Genomic DNA, 21,782 nt, shown 5'->3' on the forward strand with positions numbered 1-21,782 from the left:
ACTAAAAGAGCATATGTTCTGTTGGGCACGAATGATATGTTTGGACGCAGACACAATACTGTCGTTCGTGCATGCAGCATGTCTGTGGGCTGAACTGGGTATAGATACGGTACGGTACGTATTATGCTTAAATGGAAACCAGCTCCGGTAATGCATAAGCATAAGCAAACCTTATCTATAAATGGCAGTCATTGGCCACATCTATTAACCCTGTGTGAAGTGTCATGATATGCACAACAGATAATTGTCATGAAGATTTGTTTGAAGTACTTTGTGTGTCTGGTGTCTAGCTCTTAAACAATATAATTTCTAGCGCTGTTGATTTAGGCCATAGTAATATAGTGCAGTTAGTAGACCGTGACCCTTATTAGTGAGCACATCATTCCTTTTCCAATAAGTTGTAGTGTTCTGACTTCGTCGAGTGAGGTTGTGTACTGAAAGCCGTGTTTTCTTCAGAGCCCAACCGGAGCTAGGATAAATAGGAAGATGTGGAATGCCATTGCCATGAAATAAACGTTAATTTAGATTCACACTCGAGGATTCGGATTTGGTTGACCAGAATCGGGGCTGATTGTTCAGCTTGGCTGGAGGGGAAACTGGGTATAGTACTTCCGTACCTAGTGTCCACCGACTGATGTCTCCAAGACCTTTCTTCAACTTCCGCACGAATATTTGTGGAGAAAGTGTGTAGAAGTATGAAAAGATGGTTGATTTGGTTTTCTAGACGAGTAAATTATTGAGGTGCAAGTCGCCATAAGCACTTGGGACTTCGTAAGGGAACTTCTTCGTGTGTTCGTGAGTCGTGCAATTGATAGCAGCGTTCAAAAGTGAGCAAACCTGCATCGTACCTTTGAGAAGAATCATTTTGGTATCATTCGGCATCCCAATCGCGGCTGTAGCGAAATTGGAAACTTGGAAACAAACTTGAACAATTTGATTATGGTGCTGATGATAAAAATTCTACTACCTATACTAATGCCTTTCCAACTTCAATGAAGCCAAGCACTCAAGCCTATTGGCTGGGGGTTGAATTCATGAACCATGAAACGGAGAGTCATTTTCCGTTGCTGGGCATTTGCTTGGACACAATACGGAAACTTTGCGCCCGTCCACCGCGATGCTGCAATGCAGGTAAGAGCACTAGACTGGCTTGACTGGGTTCCCCTCATCCCCACAGGGCTTGTTGCTCCGTTATAGCGTCATCTGTGGGCGATGCAAACCGATCAGTGCCGATGTGGGGGAGGATACCGGAAGCTTGGGCAGGATGAATGAGCATCCTAGGGGACGTGATCAGCTGGTCTGGGCCCTGAGGAGTTCATGGTGATACTGAATTGTATACGGCTCCAATGCATCGGTCATGAGATTCATATCCTTAGCCTATGATACCATCAATCCCTGGAGTAGCATTTTTACTGGGTCGGCCCGGTTGTGGTCAACGCCAGATCTGTTCTGTCTGTCCGAGTAAACGGGCAGAATTATACAAAACCGAGCTGGGCGGGCACTGCCACGGAGTGTGCCCCCGGATCGACGCCGGAGCCAAGAAGGCCCTTGTACGGCCTTTGACAAGCCGGGTGGCGGTGCTGCACCGCGATGAGTACTCGAAGTCAGTCTAGTAGCAGAGACAACACCAACGCCGAGTCAAGTGTGGCATGTCAGCCCCGAGCTTGTCAGTTCTGTCGGGTCCGGAAAGTATGCTACTCATCTCCCGAATCCACACCGATTTGGCTCAACCCTATACTGACTGAGAGCGGTAGATCAAATGTGATAAGGGCCAGCCAGAATGCTCGAGCTGTACGTCACTTCAAATTTTGAACGGTCCTTGGCTGTTCTTGTTGCTTCATACTACTAACTCGATTCCCAGGCGCCACGCACAAACGAACATGTATATACCGATATGAGAAACCCCGGCCAAGGTGAAGAGTCTCCCAAATCCCTAGTGATATGCCCGTTCTGACATGTGCTAGGCCATCAGCCGCTGTAGTATCATCTCTGCAGCAGCAAAAACAAACTCTAGAGGCTTTCCTACTACGTTTGAAAGCAGCTACACCAAGCCAGACCGCCGCCATTCTTGAAGGACTCGACGTGGTCGATGGGTCAGTGCAACTACCCAATGTGCTTCCCAATCAACTACCCAATGGACGGATTGGAAGCCAGCAAAGCCCAACTAGTCCTCCATTGTCACCCCTGATACATGAGTCTAGCGAAGAGAATGTAGACACCAGCTCAGAAGCGGGCTTCGATCCTCTTAACCACGTTTCTGTCGATGACCACGGCCACGTTGGCGTGTTTGGGCTGACATCGACCCTACACGATCCCGCTCAGGGGAGACATTCGAGCGTCGCAGAGTTCTCCGTGACCAAGGAAACCAGTTACCAGCTCATTGCCAACGCAGCCCTGGAACGGCAAAAGGAGTTCCGCATCAGGCTGCTGCCAGATATAGATGGAGTTCCAGTTCACATAGCGACACACCTGCTCGATCTGCATTGGAATCGGCAGCACCACACATTTTTATTAACATATCGTCCAGCACTACTTCGCGATCTGTTGCATGGGGGCCCGCATTGTTCAAAACTCCTCTTGAATGCCATTTTTGCCTGCGCCAGCAAATACTCGGACCGCGTCTACTTGCGCGACGACCCAACAGACCCCCTGAGCGCCGGAAAGCGCTTCTTTGAACGCTGTGACGAGCTAATCGCTAGCGAGCCACCGTTTGGGAGGCCGAGTATCCCCACCATAGGCGCCTTTCTTTTGCTGGGCTCGACCTTTATTGCCCGCGGCGACATAAGCAAAGGCTGGTCTTACACTGGGTTCGCAGCACGCATGGTGTACGACCTGGGCCTGCATCTTGACTGCAGACCCGGAACAAGTCCCGAGGACGTGGAGATCAGGCGGCGAGTCTTTTGGGGCGCGTTCATATGCGACAAATTGCAGAGCCTTTACCTTGGACGACCCATGGCCATGCATCTACATGACAATAGATGCCCGACCGAATTCGCTGATACCTTTGAAGAGTTGGATCTATGGACACCATATGTCGATACCGAAATACCACTCTCGGGAATCATGTGCCAGCCAACCCCGGTATATTCAGTTTCCACTTTTCAGCAGCTTTGTTTCCTGTCCAAGCTGATGACCCGCATCATCGATTGTTTCTATTCGTCTCACGCCGCGACTTCAAAAGCGGCTGCGAATTTGCAGATGCTGGATGCGGCTCTCACCGATTGGTATAATGGTTTGCCGTCTCACCTAAATTTCGACCGACGAGCCAAGGATGAGACTGTGCCTACCCCCAATGTCCTGAATCTTCACAATATCTACCACTCGCTGGTCATACTCTTGAACCGACCATTTGTCTCCGATGGGCACCTGAGAACTCAAGCCAGAGCTGACACTAGATCGTGCTGGAAGAAGTGCATGGCAGCAGCGCGCAGCATCACAGGCATCGTTTGTGCATATCGTGCAACGTACACTCTCAGAGGTGCACCCTACCTCACCAGTTATGCTGCTTACGTTAGCTGCACTATACACGTCCGGAACGCGGCTTTGGAGAAGGACCATAGTGACGGAGAGCATAGTCGATTGTTATTTAGAAGCCTCAAAGCCCTAGACGAACTGTCGACGCCTAACCCAGGCGTAACGCAGCCCGCAAAGATCATTCGGGGCTTGATGAGAAAGCATGGGATTGCTGAGCCACAAGGTATTCCATTATGTCCCGTACATTGACGAGTGATGCTAACGTAAAACTATAGTTACGCAATCACCAGATCCACTCAGTGTAGTCACCGCCGCCTGTCTGCCCGAAGTGTCACCTCAGTCTGCGACGCTGACTTCCATATTTGACACATTCGCTCCTTTGGAATTTGGTGATGAAGTAGCACAGCAAGCCGCCACTGGTATGGCCAGTGAGCCCTGTATGAGTGATGCGCTGTTTGGCTTTATGAACGCCGTGGATGGGTTCCAAGATATAGGAGATGCAGATTGGACTTCAGGGAATGATCGAAACGGTATTATGCACGCCTAGGTCAGAAGGTATCTGCTTAGGACGAGTTCAAATCGCTATCTGATTACTGAAGGAAAGGGAAAATTAAGAAAAGAAAAAGCTGAAAACTCTCCATTAGAAAGTCCCTCTCATGCCTTCATCCAAGTTATTGATCCCAAACGCATGCTCGTTTCACCCTTTTGACTTTCACTGATGGGAAGAACCTTAGGCAAGTGGTACTATACGTCTACTGCAAAACATCTGGGGTCTCGGCCACGATCTGGTCATAATATGGTTGAAATGCCAACCACATCTTGCTCGGATTGCCACTCTTCATGTGCGTCATCTCGGCAATATCCTTTTCGATATAGACCTTTTCCCAACCGGGACCTGCGGCGGCATTGGCCAATAGCTGAGAGTGACAACAGCGATCGAGAGAGATGAAGAGAAAGGCGGCCTCATCGACCGTGTTACCGCAGGTGATGATGCCGTGGTTGCGTAGGATGATGCTGCGATTCTTTGGGCCCAGCGCTTCGGCGATTCGCTGCCCTTCCTCGGTCGACACCACGGTGCCGCCGTATGCGTCGTAGACGCTTAGGTCATTGTAGAAGCGGATTGCATCCTGGTACAATGGCTCAATGACGCGACCTTGAAAATTGTCTTAGCCTCTCGTGTTCTTTTAGTTGAGATTATGATGTACGGGCACATGTCATGGAATCAAAGATTACTGATCTCAGGTTCTTGGAGACAATAGACAAACGCCCCCAGACATAGCAGAGTATGCAGTTTCTCCGAAAATACCCATGGGAAGAAAACAACACCAAATATTGTTATACTCACCAAAACATGAAAATGCCTTTCCGTACACCGAGTGAGCATGGCACGCCGCATTCAGGTCGGGCCGCGCCTTGTGGATTTCCGAGTGAATAGCAAATGCCGGACCGTTGATTGGGTACTGAGCGCCGCCCGGCTGCACCTCGCCCTTTTCATTGACCAGCACCAGGTCGCTGACCTTGATTTGCGAAAAGTGCTTGCTCAAAGGGTTGATCCAGAAGTGTTCTGCGATGCGAATCAATCAGCTATAATGCCCTAGAAAGAGTCCACAAGGATTGAAGACGAGGTCAAAAGGTATTCACACCTGAGTTTCGAGGATCTCGCAGTGAAATGTGGCCAGCTACTCCCTCGTCAAAGCCCTGCTTGGCAAAGACTCTGAATGCTGCCGCCAAGTGCTGCTTCTTGTACTCGAGCTCATCGTTGACATTGGCAAATTTGGGAGGAGAGCGAATGACAATATTGCCATCCTTGTCGCCTAGAAAGTGAACATCTTCGAAAAAGGAGTCCTCTTTCTGGTTTGTTGGAGGCGGCCCATTAACCTTTTGGCTGACGGGATTAAGCGTGGAGGACTGTTCAACCTCGGTAGTGGTAACTCCAGGTGCCATAATGCAAACTTTCTTCTTTTATTTGCGTGTCTTTTGATCTCAACTCCATTCAAGTAGATGGGCAGGTAGTCTTCCACAGTTTGTAATGCACAAAACAATCAAATGGGCAGTATAATCTGATATATCTTCATTTAGCTTTCCTTAAATCTCGATCCAGCACAACTGCTTTATGAACCTTGTCTGCTCATACTCATGTGACAACCATCTATTTGTCGACGGCAAGCTTATTGCCACTGCCCCGATTCGAAGCGGCTATGCGTGTAAACGCCGCGGAGGGACGGGGCCCGGCAATTGAGTTCGGGTGTGGGGTGCATATGATCGGAACGGAACGGGGAAACCCGCCAGTATCTCCGAGCCGAGCTCAAGTTGCGCAAGACTACAAAGGCAGGATACCTGCTATCTGGATGTGCGTAATAATACATAGCAGACATTAGAAACGGAGGACATCTTGAAATATCGAATACGATGAGGGCCGTTCGGGTCAGGAATGGCAAAGGAGATGCCGATGCTCTTTACATTAGCGAAAATGAGCCGGATCCGGTGGCAGGGCCCGGCCAAATACTCGTACACATCAAGGCTTTTGGACTGAATCGTATGGATATCATGCAGAGAGAGGACAAGTATCCGTATCCGCTGCTGCCAGAATCAGGAGAATTCATGGGCGTCGAGTTTAGTGGTGTTGTGAAGGCCATTGGCGTTGAATGTAAGTTCAAGATTGATCCAAGTAGAGCGCCGGAGTCCTAACGATATCTCTCAGGCCGAAGCGACTTCAAGATTGACGATGCAGTTTTTGGGCTGGCCTATGGAAGTGCTGTCAGTCTTAAAATGCCCCCAGATGATGATTGTGAATTGACGGGGAGAAAGTCAGTATGCCGAACAGATTGCCGTGTCTGAGAATATGCTTATGCACAAACCGCCATCTCTGGATTTTGAGACGGCGGCCGGTATTCCAGAGGTACGATTTAGCCGCCAATCGACTGTTCATGGTAGACTAACCAAAACATGCAGACTTACTTTACAGCAATTCAAGCAGTCCATCTAGTCGGCGCTTTACAATCTGGCCAGGATGTCATTGTGCATGCTGGAGCTTCAGGAGTTGGCCAAGCCGTGATACAGGTTGCAAAGCACGGCGGCGCCAGGACAGTTTTCACGACTGCAGGATCAGATGCAAAGACGGAACTATGCAAGTCACTAGGCGCCAATTTCGCTTGCAACTACAGAAAAGATGAGGATTTCGCCCAAGTGGTAGGGAGAGAGACCAAGGGTCGCGGCGTAGATCTCATTATCGACCTTGTCGGTCACGACTATTGGGACCGCAATATCGCCTCGCTGGCCATGGACTCGAAGATTGTGCTCGTTGCACTCATGAGCGGAGGCGTCATTGACGAGTTCAACCTTCGAAAGCTGATGAACAAGAGGATTTGGGTCATGGCCACTACCCTGCGCACGAGAAGCAAGGAGTATCAAAAGCAGCTACGTGACCGCTTTGTTGAATTGGCGCTGCCCGGGCTTGCGGATGGAACCATGAGGATCACGGTGGATAAGGTATACTCCTGGAAGCAGGTTGGCGAGGCACATAAGAGAATGGAAGCCAATGTCAATGCTGGCAAGATCATTTGCGTTGTAGACTAAAGTTATGAAGATTTAGTATCTTTAGCCTGCAGTAATTTTAAGCATCTGCCAGGTTCTGTATAGATGCGAGTGAATGGGCATTATTGCTTCAGGACTTCATTCTCGTCGAAGCAAAAGCATGTGGCCTGGAGGAAGTTGTCGTTGCTAACTGCCCAGGTGACTAAAGGCGCCGGGAATTAGTGCCCCAGGCCCTGCGACAGCGCCAACAACAGAATTAGTGGACAAAACTCCACTGCGCGCTGTGACATGCCGCCACGGACGTTTATGCTCCGGCGCTGATCATCACTAATGGTGCCCGCCACATTGCAAATCCCCGAGGCCATGACCATGATAAGAACGGGGGATCAAACAACCGCACACGCATGGAAATGAACGTAGCACGGGAGTTGTCATCCTTGAACAAGATCTAGTCGTACGATAAGACGGGATTCTCTTACAGTCAGGCATAATAAATATCCAGTCAGCCACAATTGGCAAACACTGCTTATACAAACCACTAAATCGCAACATAATATCCATCTTCCAGGCGCTGGGTACTGGCTCCTCCTACTTCTCAAGATGCCGGCCATACCCTCGGACAGCGCTCACCACAAATTCGACATTGTCGTCGTTGGTGCCGGAAATGCTGGGTATTCTGCAGCGATTTCGTCTGCAGAATCCCTCGGACCTTCCCACAGAGGCAAGGTTCTGCTCATTGACAAATGCCCAGAGGATTGGGCAGGCGGCAACTCCTACTTCACTGCTGGCGCGATGCGCACCGTCCACGGCGGACTAGGAGACATACTGCCCGTGGTCAACAATGTAGATGCCAGTTTGGCAAAGCAGATTGATCTCGCGCCATATACCAGGGAAGACTTCCTCCACGACATGCGTCGCGTCACCGACGGTCGCTTTGACCCGGCTTTGGGGCAGACTTTGGTGGACGAGTCAAATGCTGCTATCAAGTGGCTAGCAGGTCATGGTGTGCGGTATCAACTGAGTTTCAATCGCCAGGCCTACAAAGTGAATGGGCGATACAAGTTCTGGGGTGGCCTGGCCCTCAAAACAGAAGACGGCGGCAAAGGCTTGGTCGAGGACCACCAGGCTGCCTGCAAACGTCTTGGGATTACGGTTTGGCATTCGACCGCAGCCAAGAAGATCAATCTAGATCCCAAGACGGGTGCCTTCACCTCCCTCATAGCTGAAGTGGCTACGGGGGATCATGTCGAGATCCAAGCCGCGAGCATCATTCTGGCAGCCGGTGGGTTTGAGGCTAACCCGCGCATGAGAGCCCAATATCTCGGTCACGGATGGGATCTGGCTCATGTCCGCGGCACACCCTACAACACTGGCGAGGTCCTTGAAATTGCTATGCGAGACATGGCGGCGAAACAGGCTGGTCACTGGTCAGGATGTCATGCCACCGCCTGGGACGCCAACTCTCCTCAAAACTCTGGAGATCGCATAATTTCAAATGAATTTACCAAATCCGGATATCCACTGGGCATCACCCTCAACAACCTTGGAGAGCGTTTCTTCGACGAAGGCAGTGATCTACGGAATTACACATATGCAAAGTTTGGCAAGGCAATTCTGGGTCAGCCTGGCGGTACCGCTTTCCAGATTTGGGACTCCGAAGGAATTCCGTGGCTGCGAAGTGAGGAATACAGAGACGAAATTGTCGAGAAGATTTCCGCAGAAACAATAGAGGAGCTGGCCGACAAGTGTGCCAGATACGGGTTGGAGAATCCCGGAAGATTTGTCGAGGAAGTCAAGGAGTATAACGAAGCTGTCGCCTTGTTCCGAAAAGAGAACCACAGCAAAAAATGGGACCCGGCAGTCAAAGACGGACTCTCAACACAGTCGTCCAAAAAGAAACTAAAAATCCCAAAGTCTAACTGGGCTTTGCCCCTGACCAAGGGTCCTTTTATGGCTGTCCGTGTGAGGTGTGGCGTCACATTCACATTTGGAGGACTGGCCATTGATCCGACCACGTCGGGTGTGATCTCAAATTTGACCGGAAAGACTGTGCCAGGCGTGTTTTGCTGTGGCGAAATGGTTGGTGGGCTCTTTTACCAAAATTATCCCGGAGGTAGTGGTCTAACCTCTGGTGCTGTATTCGGAAGGAAAGCAGGCCAGAGTGCTGCGAAGATTGTGAATGCACAATCTGCGCTGGAGTCAACGAGCACGGTAGCGGCGCGCCTTTGAGCGACTTAGATTGACATAGAACCGCAAATCATTCATGATCAGATATATAGAGTGCAAGAGTCAGAACATGCATATGGAATTATAGTAAATGATACAGGTTTAACAGCTAACCATGTTTACTATGCCAACCCAGCTACTGGAAAATGCGCTTGGGGTTTTCCCGCCACAAATTGATCCAAGTCTGCTCGTCTGGAATCCAGGACCGCAATTTCCGAATGTGCAGTGCATCATCGACATCCCGAAAATCTTCTATCTCTGTGAGTCTTTGTTCATCCGTTTTGCCTTGTCGTGATACGCCAAGCTGAGTGTGAGGCCAGTCTACAGTATGATAATGTTAGTGTGCATTGCCGAAGCATATGCCAGAGGAGCATCTCACCTGTTCCAAACAATATTCTCTCTGGTCCAGCCTTGACCAGAGCCTTGACTGCAGACTCGAGAGAGTCGATTCCAGCTTCGTAACCGTGGTACAGGCGTTCGAAGCCAGAGAGCTTGACGTAAACGTAACCGTCTCTAACGAGCCCCAAGAACACCTGGAAATCTGCCGATTCCACATCACCCGGCACTGGCTTGCCGAGGTGGTCCGCGACGAGCTTGACCCGGGGATCAATCTCGTTGCGAATGAGCCCATCGAGCGAGGCCCAGGTACGCACGTCGGTAAAGACATCGACCACCCAACTCAGCCGCGCGATCCTCTCGGACATGGCCTTGATCTTGCCGCCAATGGCGCCCGCGCCAGCTTCATCGCCATGTCCCCACTTGACCTCGTGCATCCTGACGCCGCGGACGCCCGCCGCGTGCAGCGCGTCCAGCTCGGCGTCAGAGGCCGCGGTGGGGTCCACCGTCGTGAGACCTCGCACGCCAGTGCACGTTGCGGGAACCCCCTCGCCCAGTGCCGAGAGGAGCGGCCCCGCGCCGTGCCCTTGGACCGTCGCCTGCACCACGACAATGTTGGTGGCCTTGGTGGTGCCAAAGGGGTAATCTCTCAGCGCGGCGGCCTTGGGCGTATATGAGCGGGGCAGTCCGTAGGGGAAACGCTCCGGCTCGAATACGTGAATGTGCGTATCCCAGGCCCCTTCGGGAAGGTCAACATTTTGTGCGTCTGCCATGGTGGAAAGTTGGCTGATAATTGAAATTGAAAAAAACTTTTGAAGTGTTTGAATATGTAATGTTTGGTAATTAATATTTCGTCTACTAATACGTGTACTACCAAAATATTGGCTCCCGTCGCGAGTATTTCACGGGTCCCAACATTCCGTGGGTCCTTCCGATCGGGACAATCCCCAATTTCCGACTGACCTTTGTGGACGGGCCTTGATCGCCCGGTTCGGTGATTGACGCCGTGCAAACTGGCGGGAATCGAAGGAATTCTTTCTCCGAATCTCCCGGAAGCAGCAGTCAGTGATGCAAATACACTGCGGTCAAATGTGGTGTTTGGCAATATCGCAGACTGAAGGTAACTGTATTCCGTACAGAGTACTGTGAAATCTAGGTACAGAACATGTCATTGGTCAATACATTAGGAAGATTTGCATGTCCAAGACATCCACCATAGAAACTATCATGTGGCTTTTGTATTTGTATCCCAAAACTGCCAAAGGACGATGTTTTTCATGTTTCACCGATTTCATGCGATCGAATCTCAATGACACATCGCTGGCGCGGAACACTCAGCAATGGCGCCGCGTGTGCTCGGCAAGCAACCTAGCTATCTGTGCAGGAAGGCAATCTGCCACTTTTCATTGTTTGAAATACGTACCGTCCATAATTATATTAGTCCTAGGTATTGTATCCGCTTGATTATTATGATTGCAGTGGAGTTGAAAACAAGCATTGGGGGTTGCGGATCGGAGTGACGTCGTGTTGAGGTGAGGCTAGAGGGACCGACTAAGTATACCTAGGGCAGTTTGGGTTGCAGAAGAATGACGACATCACCTGCAAGACAAACAACGCTGAAATGACTTCAACGACTACAGATTTATTGTATTAAATGTAAATACAGAATTATAAATTGTTCTACACAATAAAACGCGATATCACATTACCATTTACTCAGACATAATAAACTACACACTGTCCTCACTTTTCGACAAACCAGCACTCATCATGGATCCCACTGGCCCCTCTCAGCCACCAAAGGCAACTGCTTACGAGACGGAAGGCGTCGGAATTGATTCAACCCCCCAAGAGCTCCATTCTGCTCGCAGCCATACTCACGGAGCTGCTGTCGAGCAGCGCGTTCCAACAAGCCAGTCGTCGGGTATCCACGAGGCAACGCCCACCAGTGTGACGCGCGGAATTCGAGGCGCACCGCCCGGCGAGGAGCAGTACGGCAGGACGGAGGAGCAAGTCGGCCGCCACCGGGAGCTCGACGGCGAACAGATGCGGGCGCCCGGAGAGGGCAATGTTGCCGATGTAGTAAGCAGGAAGCCTGGTGCGAGCGGTTCGGAGCCAGATCTTGCTAGTGACTTGGATCGGTATGTTTCTCCCTTACGCATGAGCAATCTTCTCGGACATTTATGTGCTAATGATTGAAACAGGAAAAAGGCCGAACAGGCGGAACAGCGGGAGGCGATCAAGTCGGCTAGGGAGCAAGGCACACTGTCTGGTGATGTCGACCCCCGCGCGGGCGTGCAAACATAAGGAACGTTTTGGACATTGCCATTGCAGTCATGAAGAAAATATGAATGATTTAGAACGTAGAATACCATTTGTGCACTTGGAGATTCCAATGCACAGCACTTTTCGTAATACACATGTTCCAAAGCACATAATCACTAAAAACCATCCTCGAGTTCGTGTGAGATCACGGTGCATTATCTTGAGAACTGTTTAAATCTGCCACCTCAGGCAAATGTCAGCTGACGTCCCTTGAATTAAATATCTCAAACACACGGACACGACTGCTTGAGTAATTACACGATATAAAAATATTGAGCTCTGATTCCAGTGACTCAGATTTGTAAGTTGGCACGGGCCCAAATTGAAGACTTCTTCAAAAGCATGTTAACGGGCCAAATTAGCAGGTAAAGGATGGCCCAGGTCTTGTGGTGGTGTAAATACCGTCACAGGACAATGCCGAACATTCGGATTGAAGTCACATGTATCATGCTTTGATGAATCTCAATACCGAAGAATTCAGATGATAGATGAACAATAATTCATATGCACAGAAAATGATCAGTTTGTTGAAGGTCTTGATGTTGGACACGAGCTTGAAACATGTGTGTTGCACCACAAGCTACCCCGAATCGCGCATGTGCTGCCTACAAAGAGGCTGGCATGCACCAGGAGCAGGAAAAGTGGGGCACAGCAATAAACAAGCGACCTGCTGGCCGAGAACGAACTCGTCTGCCTGCCGCGTCGCCTCTTTCGCCAACTTTCAGACTCGATTCTTCAAAAGTGTTAAACACTACTATTCACATCTGGAATCTGTAGTTTCTTGCTTCCATGGAGGTACAGGTGGTTCTGTCGCCAGATATGGCGTCGAACGCGCACTCTGCCGCCATATTCGAAACCACCAATAACGATGACGTAGGTGCAAGTCCACCTTGGGGGTCCGCCGCGAACTCTCGAGGCTCGCGTCCAGCGCATACATCGCCGACAAATCACTGACTTGTGGACAGGCCAGCAATGATACGCCGCCCACATCTCTGCCAGCAGTCCTTGCGGCCTTTGTTCCTTCGCTAATAGTTGCGATCTTCTACATTGCGCTGTTCATGATACTGCGAAAACCATTCCGTAGGATCTACTCACCTAGGACATACATTGACTTGATACCCGAAAAGTGAATATCCCAAGCTGCTTTTTGTCGTCGTTTAAAATAAGAACTAATGCTTGCATAGACACCGCACGCCCTCTTCAAGCACTTCCCGCTTAGACTGGATCAGTGCATTACTCAAGCTTGACGATAGATTCATCCTTGAGCACTCGTCCCTTGATGGGTACTTGTTTCTACGTTTCCTGAGGACCATCATCTTCATCTGCTTCGTCGGGTCGTGTATAACATGGCCCATCTTATTTCCTGTTAATGCCACTGGAGGGGGGAACCTCTCGCAGTTGGAGAAGATTGGATTCGGCAATGTCGCCGATACTTCGAGGCTATGGGCCCATGTCGCCGTGGCATGGCTCGTTTACATTTTTGTCATGTATGTTGTGGCACGCGAACGCCTATGGCTCATTGGACTGCGGCAAGCATGGCAACTATCCAAGTCGAACGCCTCCCGCCTTTCATCGCGCACCGTTCTTTACCTCGACCCTCCAAAAGAAGCGCCCCTTCACGGCGACCTGACCTTGAACTATGGGCAAGAGGCACGGAAGCAGTGGGTGGTCCGCTCCACTGACAAACTTGACCACGTTGTGAGCTCAAGAGATTCGAAGGCCACCAAACTTGAGTCTGCTCAAGTCTCCTTTTTGCAGAAAACTACCAAGAAGCGATCCAAGCTGTCCAAGAAGCAGGGACATGATGTCGAGCTCTCAGAAGAGACAATCGACGAGCTACGACCAACACAGAAGCGCTTCTTCATTACAGGTGAAGGCAGAGACAAGATTTCCCACCTCCGAGAAAAGTTGGAACAAGCTGCGCGCGAAGTTGAGGAGAAACGGGAGGGTTTCAGTACTGATGAAAGCCATGGACGGTTCGCCGTCTTTGTCGAATACCAGTCCCAATCGGCAGCCCAGAGAGCATATCGGGCAGCCCCAAAGTCTCATCTGCCAGCGTCAACCAATCTCGCGATCGACACCAAGTTGATTGGCGTTCTACCGAAAGAAATCATTTGGAGCAACCTTGCTCTACCGCAAGCAATTCGGGTCTCTCGAAAGACCATTGGAAACTTGACTATTGCAGCACTGATATTCTTCTGGTCAGTCATATCAGCATTTGTGGGAACGGTGTCCAACGTCAACTACCTCAGCAATAACGTCGAGTGGCTTCATTGGCTGCAAGACTTGCCAGCGCCAATTCTGGGAGTATTGACTGGTTTTGTGCCACCTTTGATTACAAGTTTGCTCTCGTCATACGTGCCCATTTTCATGAGATGTGAGTGCCAACTCGTAAGACCCATGTATCTGAGAACATCAGAACTAACAGATCGTAGACGTTGCCAAGAAGTCTGGTGAGCCCACCACGGTGACTGCAGAACTCCAAGTGCAGAATTGGTACTTCATGTTCCAAATCATTCAAGTTTTCTTTGTGACAGCATTGTCTTCCTCGGCGACGGCTCTGATACCAGCCATTATCTCTCAACCCCATCAAGTTCCGCTCTTACTTGCCGAGAACCTCCCCAAGTCGTCAAAATTTTACTTGACATACTTTATCCTGCAAGGCCTTGGCTCATCCGCATCGAACATTCTTAACCAGTCCGATCTCTTGAAATGTAAGATTCCGTACTTCACCTGGGTTGAGCTTTCATGGCTTGAAAACAGTCACTGCTTCTCCTGATTGGCACTTGGGATACTAATTCATTGTTCTCCCAGACTATCTACTGGACTGGTTTTGGAACACGACACCGAGACAAAAGTACGATCAGTTTACAAGTCTCAAGAGTATGAGTTGGGGCAAGCTTTATCCAAAGTTTACCAATTTTGTCATCATCGCATTGGCTTATGCTTGCATCAGCCCGCTCGTCATGGGTTTTGCTTCCGCAGGATTATCAATCTTTTATCTAAGCTATCGCCACAACCTCTTCTTTGTGGTCCAGCCCAAGCTCGAGACGAAGGGCAGGTGCTATACTCGATCTCTTTCTCAAATATTGACCGGCGTTTATGTTGGTGAACTGGCTTTGATCGGGTTGATGGGCCTCCGAAAAGCAACAGGACCATCGATCCTGATGGCCATTCTTTTTGTTGGCACGGCCATTTACAATCACTTTAGCAACAGGTTCTTGAATCCACTAGAGGACCATTTACCCACCAAGCTGATTGGTGAGGGGGAGGGTGAAGAAGATGCACTACTGGCGGCCGAGGAAGGTGAGGAAGTCCTTGAAGAAGCCCATGACCGCTCAAGGATCCATCACTTGGGTCGTGATGTTCGCGTGCCTCACCGCATCCTGGATCCTATTGCCCGTTTCTTTGAGCCTCAGATATACACATCGCATCGGGTCATGAAGCGCTATCTGAAGGATACGGATGTTGATCCTCCGAATTACACTAAAGACGATCATGAGAACGCCTACAGTCATCCGAACCTGACATCAAAGACACCTAAAATCTGGTTACCATCTGACAAGGCCAAGCTTAGCAAGAAGGAGATTGAGGCAAACTCGCAAGCCGGAATTACTACCACAGATGAGGGTGCATGGTTGGATGATAAGGGTCGCGTAAAAATTGAACGCGATGACCTTAGGAGTCTTCCTCTATGGAAGGATACAACACTATACTAACCAGACTGATTCTTCTTTTGTATTTCTCATGGTAATAGCAACTACGTTATTTTCTAATTCAGGCCATCGATCAGAATCTTTTTTTTTCTACTATTAAACTTGAAACAAATTCTCTGTGGGAATTTTATGTACGGCTAATAGGCATCGCAATTGGAGATTAAAACAAGACCTGTAGCCAGAGGGGGGGGGGGGGGGGGGGTTTCTTCGATGATGCTGTACCTACATGTATCACCGCATTGAGCGCTCCACCTATAGAAAGATCATCGCTAAAATTAATCACTTAGGTAATGGATGCCTTGGTATGTAGTAGTTATCTAGTACCGGGTGATCATTCTTCGATAGATCCATTCCTCCCTATTTTCTAGAATCACTTGCCCGCACGCAACTCTGCAATCAGATATCGGCAGTTACCGGTAGATGCTCGCGCAACACCGGAGGAGACGGATTCAGGTGCTTCTACTATTCAATCTTCCGTGTTTGCACTATTTGTAACGTCACATGTCCATAACACTTCAGTCTGCTTCTTGAAGCACAGTTCTCTTGTACAGAGGACATGTAGCACGGTAGAACTCCGGGCTCGCAATGCATTCCTGTAGGCGGACTGGGTTATATGGAGTATCGTGGGCTCTTGAAACAGTGCATTCCGATAGCCAACGATATGGGTGAAATCTTGGCGAACTGAAGGATAATGCGGTGATCAGGCGCCGAGACGTATCAATATCCGAAGGGCGACGCAAGTTTAATCACAAGACCAAAATAACAACGTGAACCAACATCGCGGAAATTCTTCTTTTCTTTTCGCCTTGTACGAATTCAGCTAAAAGCCGTGTAGCAATCTATCAATGATGTCTCCATATATCCCGACAGACATGGTCGACGCTTGTATCTGTCTCATTCATTTCTCAACATGGTACCAATAACGCGTTCTCGAACCTCACAATGCCATCGCTACGGTGGGAACAGAGAAATATTGCACCATTTGGTTGATGACACAAGTAGGAACCAGGTCCGATAGGTCCACAATGACACCGCCGCTAGTCAAGAAATGGGTTTGACCATCGTGATACCAAGCGCAGTGAACGTTGCAGCTTTGTCGAAGTAAGTATTTAAACAGCGCTCTAAATGTACCGACAGACTGGGATATGCGAATCAGTTCAGGGTTGCCCATAAGCATCCATAGGAGCCTCTGATCGCTGTATGATAAGCATATTAATGGCAAACGTTTTGCCACCGTTTCTAGTACCGTTGTTGGTAGGCTTCGCTTTTCGAGGACGTCTAAAGCAAATGAATACAGACTAGAGTTTTGAGACTCGAGCATATTAGCACTTGCTTGGAGCCCCGCTTCTGAGAGATGTGTCTGCTCTTTAAAAACTTCAAAGATCTCAGAATAGTCCCAATAATTGGTGCTGTCATAGACGCGTTGCGCGAGCCTTACAAGTATTGCTTCCGGTAGACTTGGCTGAGTTTTGAGGAAGCTAATAGCCTGTTGGTGCGGGATATGGACGAGTTTGTGAAGCACCGCTAGAGACAAGCTGGACTGATTACTAAGGAAATTTTCCGCATATGATCCAAACGCATCTGGCTCTTTCGCGAGGATCTGAAGAACCATTAGAAGCACATCTTCTGGAAGGTTGAGCTGGTTCAAAAGAAGTCCGTAAGCATCCTTTTGTACATAAATATCTTGTTTCATGTCCGCGAGAAATTCAGCGACGGCTTTAAGCACTGCTTTCGATATATTCGACTCATTTCGAAGCAGAGGCATTGCAAACGCTCGGACGTTCTTGTCCTCGTCCTCGTCCTCGAGCAAACGAGTGGCGATATTAAGAACCGCTTTTGGCAGGCTTCGCTGTTTGCGGAACAACTTGGCGGCAGCACATCGGACGTCAGATTCCTCGTCCTCGTCCTCAAGCAACCGAGCAACAATTTCAAGCACTTCTTCCGACAAATTCGACTTGTTTTCAAGCAAGCCTATGGCATCCCGTCGTACTTGAGCCTCTTCATGCTTGAGCCAATGAATGGCGAGTTTAAGCACCGCTTTTGGCAAGCTTGGCTGGTTCTCAAAAATAGTGAGAGCATGCGATTGGCAGCTTTCATCCTCGAGAAAACGAGTAACCAATTCAGATACTGCTACTGGCAAATCAGACTGTTTTTTGAGGAGGTAGGTAGCAGCCTGTCGAACCTCAGAGTCTTTGTCCCTGAGCAGATGAGCAGCGATTTCAAGTACCGCTTCTGGTAGGCTCGGCTGGTTTTGAAGGAGTTCGATAGCGCAAGCACGGACGTTTGCGTTTTGGTCCTCAAGCCTCTGGATAACTCCTTCGAGCAGAGTTTCGGAAAGGTCCAGCCGTTTCTCGAGGGCTCGGATTGCAGCACAAACGGTATAAGGGTTTCCGCCCTCGAGCATCTGAATAATAGTTTTGAGGACCGCTCCTGGCAGACTTGGCTGCTTTTGAAGGATAGGAACAGATGATCTCTGGATGATCGGATTCTCATTCTTGAGCATGTCAACTAGAATGCACAGCAATGATTCTTCAAGGCTTGGCTGCTTCCTAAGAACCTCGAGAGCAGGCTCACTGGTCCTATAAAAAGTAACCCCCTTAACCCTTAAAATGATTCGTTCGAGTACTCCTTTTGGTAAGCTGGGCTGTTCCTGCAGGACTCGACTTGCAGCTTCGCTGATGAAGTAATAGTCGCTCTCGAGCTTGAGAACAATATTTGAAAGCAACGATACTGAAAGGCTCGGTTGATTTTGAAGAACTTTAATAGCAGCATCTCTGACGCGACTATTTTTGCTTGCGAGCTTGTGAATGATGAGTGAAAGCAACGATACTGAAAGGCTCGGTTGATATCGAAACACTTGAATAGCAGACTCCTGGGCGTCGTGATCCTTGTTCAAAATTTTGTCCACAACTGCTTGGAGTACCGCTCCCGATATATCCGGCTGGTTTCCTAGGACTTCGGCAGCAGCCTGCCGGACGTGGCGATTTCTGTCTTCAAGTTTCTCCACAACTGCTTGAAGAGTCCCCATTGGCAGGCTTGACTGCTTCCGGAGGATATCCATAGCAGTTAGTCGGATAATAGTGTTACTGTGCTCAAGTCTCGCAACCACTTCTTGCATCCACGCTTTGGGCAATTCTCCATCAGAAAAAGATTTAAAGAATGACAGAGCTGTTAGTAACACTTCCATGTCACTCCACTTTCTGAGATGCATGATGACCGCTTCAACGAAAGAGGTACTAACTCCGCGGCGTGGTTTGATTGATTGCAGCAAATAGTGTCCGAACTTTTCGTCGCTGCTCATGCGCTGTTCAAGAACATCCACTGGAAACTCCATGGCTCCAGCTAGGGATCTGTAGACGAGCTTTTCCCCGGAAGACTGTTGATACAATTCAAACTCAAAGTCTAACCACGCCGATAGCTGGTCTTCAAGTGGCCGCCGCAAGGAAAAATTGTGTCTGGTCTCAAAGAGGCAACGCATTACAAGTCGTTGATGAGCTGGACCGAGCACATCTAATGGCTGAGACTGGATTGCATTGAAAAAGCGTACTTGACTTTCCGTGTCGGAATTCAGTAATCCGGCCAGAAAGCGCCAAACAATATCGTAATATTCATTGTATTTGTGACGGTGGAAGAAAGTAGCAGGCTGTAATGTCTCGCAGATTTCGCTCTCAAGATCCAGGACGTCTAAGGTTCCTTTGTCGCCTTTGGCCCACTGCCGCTTGATATAGCGCGCTGCAAAGTATTCTTGCAGAGTAAGATGCAGGAAATAATAACTGCGATCCATATCAAAAGGTGATACGCCGGAAGCTCGGAGAAGCGAAAGAGTTTGCAACGTCGAGTCAATCATCAATTTAGGAGATGGTAGGTGCTGCAACAATTTTCGGATAACCCCGGAATCAAATATTGTGATTTTATTGTGTATACCGGTGAACGCGAGTTTTTCAAGGAGAAAAATCTCCTCTTCGAGCATCAGCTCGAGCTCCGTCCAAAAAGGGGTTTGTTGTTGTTTGATCTTTCCCAGAGCAACCGCATCTTTCTTCCAGATTCCTCGCTCGATAGCTTGATACAGTTCTGTCATCGTCTCTGGTCTAATAAGGCCATCTCGCTTGATAGCAGATTTATCTCTCCAGGCAAAGCACAAGGCGTCGAGCTGGATTGGTATCCGAACAAGATCTGCAACGAGGGGCTGCTCGTCGAGAAAATCCAGGATGCTGCTAGCGTTGTATGGTTCTACATTTCGCACGTACTCCTTGACCTGGGCTGAGAAGAACCCAACAGTTTCCAGTTCGAGGTCGAATTCATTGATTCTTCCAGAAAATTGGACTGACGGCCGTGTGGTAACGATCACATTAGGCCGATTAAGCAGATGTTGAACGAACTTGTATAAGTCACTGTCGGTGCTGAGACCGTGCCAGATCTCGTCCAACCCGTCGAGGAGAAAGAGACTGTCGTTAAAATCAGGGCTATTGCACTGACGAAACAGCTCTTCCAGCTTTGACTCTGAGTTGCGATCACTAGATTGAGCGAAGAACTCATCGCGGAGGAGGTTTTTGATTGTATAAGGTGGATTGCGCTGTGGCAAGTTTCGCAGCGGGACCCAGAACAAGCGTTTGAAGTGTTCGTTCCATTGGCGATCGTAAACAAAGTCATGGACAATCTTCTTGCATAGTGTCGTTTTTCCAACACCGGGTCGACCTCGGATCAAGATCCTTTTTGGTGATCTGATTTCTTCCTCTCGATCGATCTTACGAGGTTGAAATAGCGTCTGAAGATCAAATTGTTTTTCGCTACTACTTTCCTTGATGTCCATCCGCTCCAGTAACGTAGGATATAAGGCGGGTGGTTGTGTCGAATCCTGTCTTGGATCTTGGGGCTGATTCTGTTCTACTAGAACCAAGTTGATGTAACATTGCTCCATCGGCAATCTCTGACTCGATAATCTCTCGATCTTCAGATTTTCCATATCGTAGCTATTGCGGATATCTTTATCCGCGCGATCAAGAAGCGAGAGACGGCGCATATCAATGATCGCTTCTGTGATCTTGACGTACGCTTGGTCTTTCCACCCATAACATTTGTTGAGCCCCGAATGGTCAGCATTGACAAGCATAACATGGCTGCCAGGATACTTGGCCGAATTGTGAGTAACCACCTAGCAACGATTAGATGCGGAAGAAACTTCTGTAGTGAGATGGTACCTGCCAAACCGACCGATATACCAAAGACTTTTGTAGGCAATGTTTCGCAAATGGAATAGATTTTGACATCCCTACGCTCCTTGAAACGGCTTTCAAACGTGCCCGCCAAGTTCCTAAGCTCTGGAGAATCCTGGCGAAGAGACAAGGGCAAGTCGGCACTGGAACCGAGGAAGCTTGTCAGCCATGCCGCGAAGGATCCGATCAGAGACAGTGAAGATCCCTGGTGCGGGGTTCCTAGGAACAAGATACCAGAGGTATCTTGCACTATCTCGTCTGTGATCGCCAGCATGCATAGAGCCTATGGAATCTTGATTAGCACTTAGGCTTTATACCACGAAAGTCCAACCCACCTCTTTGATAATGATTCCGCCAAAACTGTGCCCTATGAAACAAATTGGCAAGCGCGGCCCTCGCTGACTTGCTCTGTGCTTCTTCAGCTGATCGAGCAAATCTTTGCCAAGATCTCGGGCTGTCTTTACCGGCGCATCGATCAGCCAGCTGGTGTTATCGGCAAAACTGAGGATCCGGGCTTCGGGAAACGTCTCCGGCAGAAGGTCCCGCAGCAAGTGAACCTCTTGCGGGGTAGTATTTGCCTTCTGGGCATTAACGCGGCGGATCCACGTATATTCGGGATGGGCACCTAAACCGTGGACGGCAACAATTCTGCCGGATTAGCTTCCTCGAGATACGGTGGACGGCTTCCTTACTCAAATTTAGCATTTGGCGGGTCGGAAACGACGTGGATGCCGTAAGGCTGAGGGCTTTGATCACGTCGTCGAATCTTCAAGGCTAGGGGATGCAGTAAGCAGAGGAAGCCGAGCACCACGGCGCACGCTGTGATCCAGCCGACTGGGTGGATCATGGCTGTGCGATGCTCGCATCAAGTGGTAGGTATGCGTTGGATGGAAAATATAGGATGGCGCTCTTGATAAGATGGCGAAAGGGCGGAAACTCGGGTTCGGATCATGCATTG

At 49.3% G+C, this 21,782-nt stretch overlaps 8 protein-coding genes across 8 annotated transcripts; 5 read left to right on the forward strand and 3 right to left on the reverse strand.

Moving 5' to 3' along the window:
* Positions 1-1,780: 1,780 nt before the first annotated feature.
* On the forward strand, positions 1,781-4,021 carry PFICI_13157 (uncharacterized protein; the record flags this gene model as incomplete). The annotated part of the gene is made up of 4 exons (XM_007841738.1): positions 1,781-1,791; positions 1,862-1,882; positions 1,965-3,697; positions 3,750-4,021. 4 exons carry the CDS (start codon positions 1,781-1,783, stop codon positions 4,019-4,021), a joined length of 2,037 nt encoding a protein of 678 aa, XP_007839929.1.
* Positions 4,022-4,226: 205 nt separating this feature from the next.
* Positions 4,227-5,418, reverse strand: PFICI_13158 (uncharacterized protein; the record flags this gene model as incomplete). Its single annotated transcript, XM_007841739.1, has 3 exons — positions 4,227-4,627; positions 4,820-5,038; positions 5,118-5,418. 3 exons carry the CDS (start codon positions 5,416-5,418, stop codon positions 4,227-4,229), a joined length of 921 nt encoding a protein of 306 aa, XP_007839930.1.
* A 465-nt stretch (positions 5,419-5,883) lies between these two features.
* On the forward strand, positions 5,884-7,050 carry PFICI_13159 (uncharacterized protein; the record flags this gene model as incomplete). The annotated part of the gene is made up of 4 exons (XM_007841740.1): positions 5,884-6,121; positions 6,176-6,231; positions 6,287-6,373; positions 6,427-7,050. 4 exons carry the CDS (start codon positions 5,884-5,886, stop codon positions 7,048-7,050), a joined length of 1,005 nt encoding a protein of 334 aa, XP_007839931.1.
* Positions 7,051-7,608: 558 nt separating this feature from the next.
* PFICI_13160 (uncharacterized protein) lies at positions 7,609-9,237 on the forward strand (the record flags this gene model as incomplete). The annotated part of the gene is made up of 1 exon (XM_007841741.1): positions 7,609-9,237. One exon carries the CDS (start codon positions 7,609-7,611, stop codon positions 9,235-9,237), a length of 1,629 nt encoding a protein of 542 aa, XP_007839932.1.
* Positions 9,238-9,370: 133 nt separating this feature from the next.
* Positions 9,371-10,343, reverse strand: PFICI_13161 (uncharacterized protein; the record flags this gene model as incomplete). Its single annotated transcript, XM_007841742.1, has 2 exons — positions 9,371-9,555; positions 9,614-10,343. The coding sequence occupies 2 exons, from the start codon at positions 10,341-10,343 to the stop codon at positions 9,371-9,373; spliced, it is 915 nt and encodes a 304-aa protein (XP_007839933.1).
* Positions 10,344-11,340: 997 nt separating this feature from the next.
* PFICI_13162 (uncharacterized protein) lies at positions 11,341-11,877 on the forward strand (the record flags this gene model as incomplete). The annotated part of the gene is made up of 2 exons (XM_007841743.1): positions 11,341-11,711; positions 11,775-11,877. The coding sequence occupies 2 exons, from the start codon at positions 11,341-11,343 to the stop codon at positions 11,875-11,877; spliced, it is 474 nt and encodes a 157-aa protein (XP_007839934.1).
* Positions 11,878-12,684: 807 nt separating this feature from the next.
* Positions 12,685-15,614, forward strand: PFICI_13163 (uncharacterized protein; the record flags this gene model as incomplete). The annotated part of the gene is made up of 5 exons (XM_007841744.1): positions 12,685-12,768; positions 12,861-13,021; positions 13,080-14,272; positions 14,331-14,609; positions 14,710-15,614. The coding sequence occupies 5 exons, from the start codon at positions 12,685-12,687 to the stop codon at positions 15,612-15,614; spliced, it is 2,622 nt and encodes an 873-aa protein (XP_007839935.1).
* A 934-nt stretch (positions 15,615-16,548) lies between these two features.
* PFICI_13164 (uncharacterized protein) lies at positions 16,549-21,671 on the reverse strand (the record flags this gene model as incomplete). Its single annotated transcript, XM_007841745.1, has 4 exons — positions 16,549-20,763; positions 20,823-21,107; positions 21,160-21,472; positions 21,517-21,671. The coding sequence occupies 4 exons, from the start codon at positions 21,669-21,671 to the stop codon at positions 16,549-16,551; spliced, it is 4,968 nt and encodes a 1,655-aa protein (XP_007839936.1).
* Between the last annotated feature and the right edge of the window lie 111 nt (positions 21,672-21,782).

Source organism: Pestalotiopsis fici (genome assembly GCF_000516985.1).
Source record: "Pestalotiopsis fici W106-1 unplaced genomic scaffold PFICI_Scf_11, whole genome shotgun sequence".
Lineage (NCBI taxonomy): Eukaryota > Fungi > Ascomycota > Sordariomycetes > Amphisphaeriales > Sporocadaceae > Pestalotiopsis > Pestalotiopsis fici.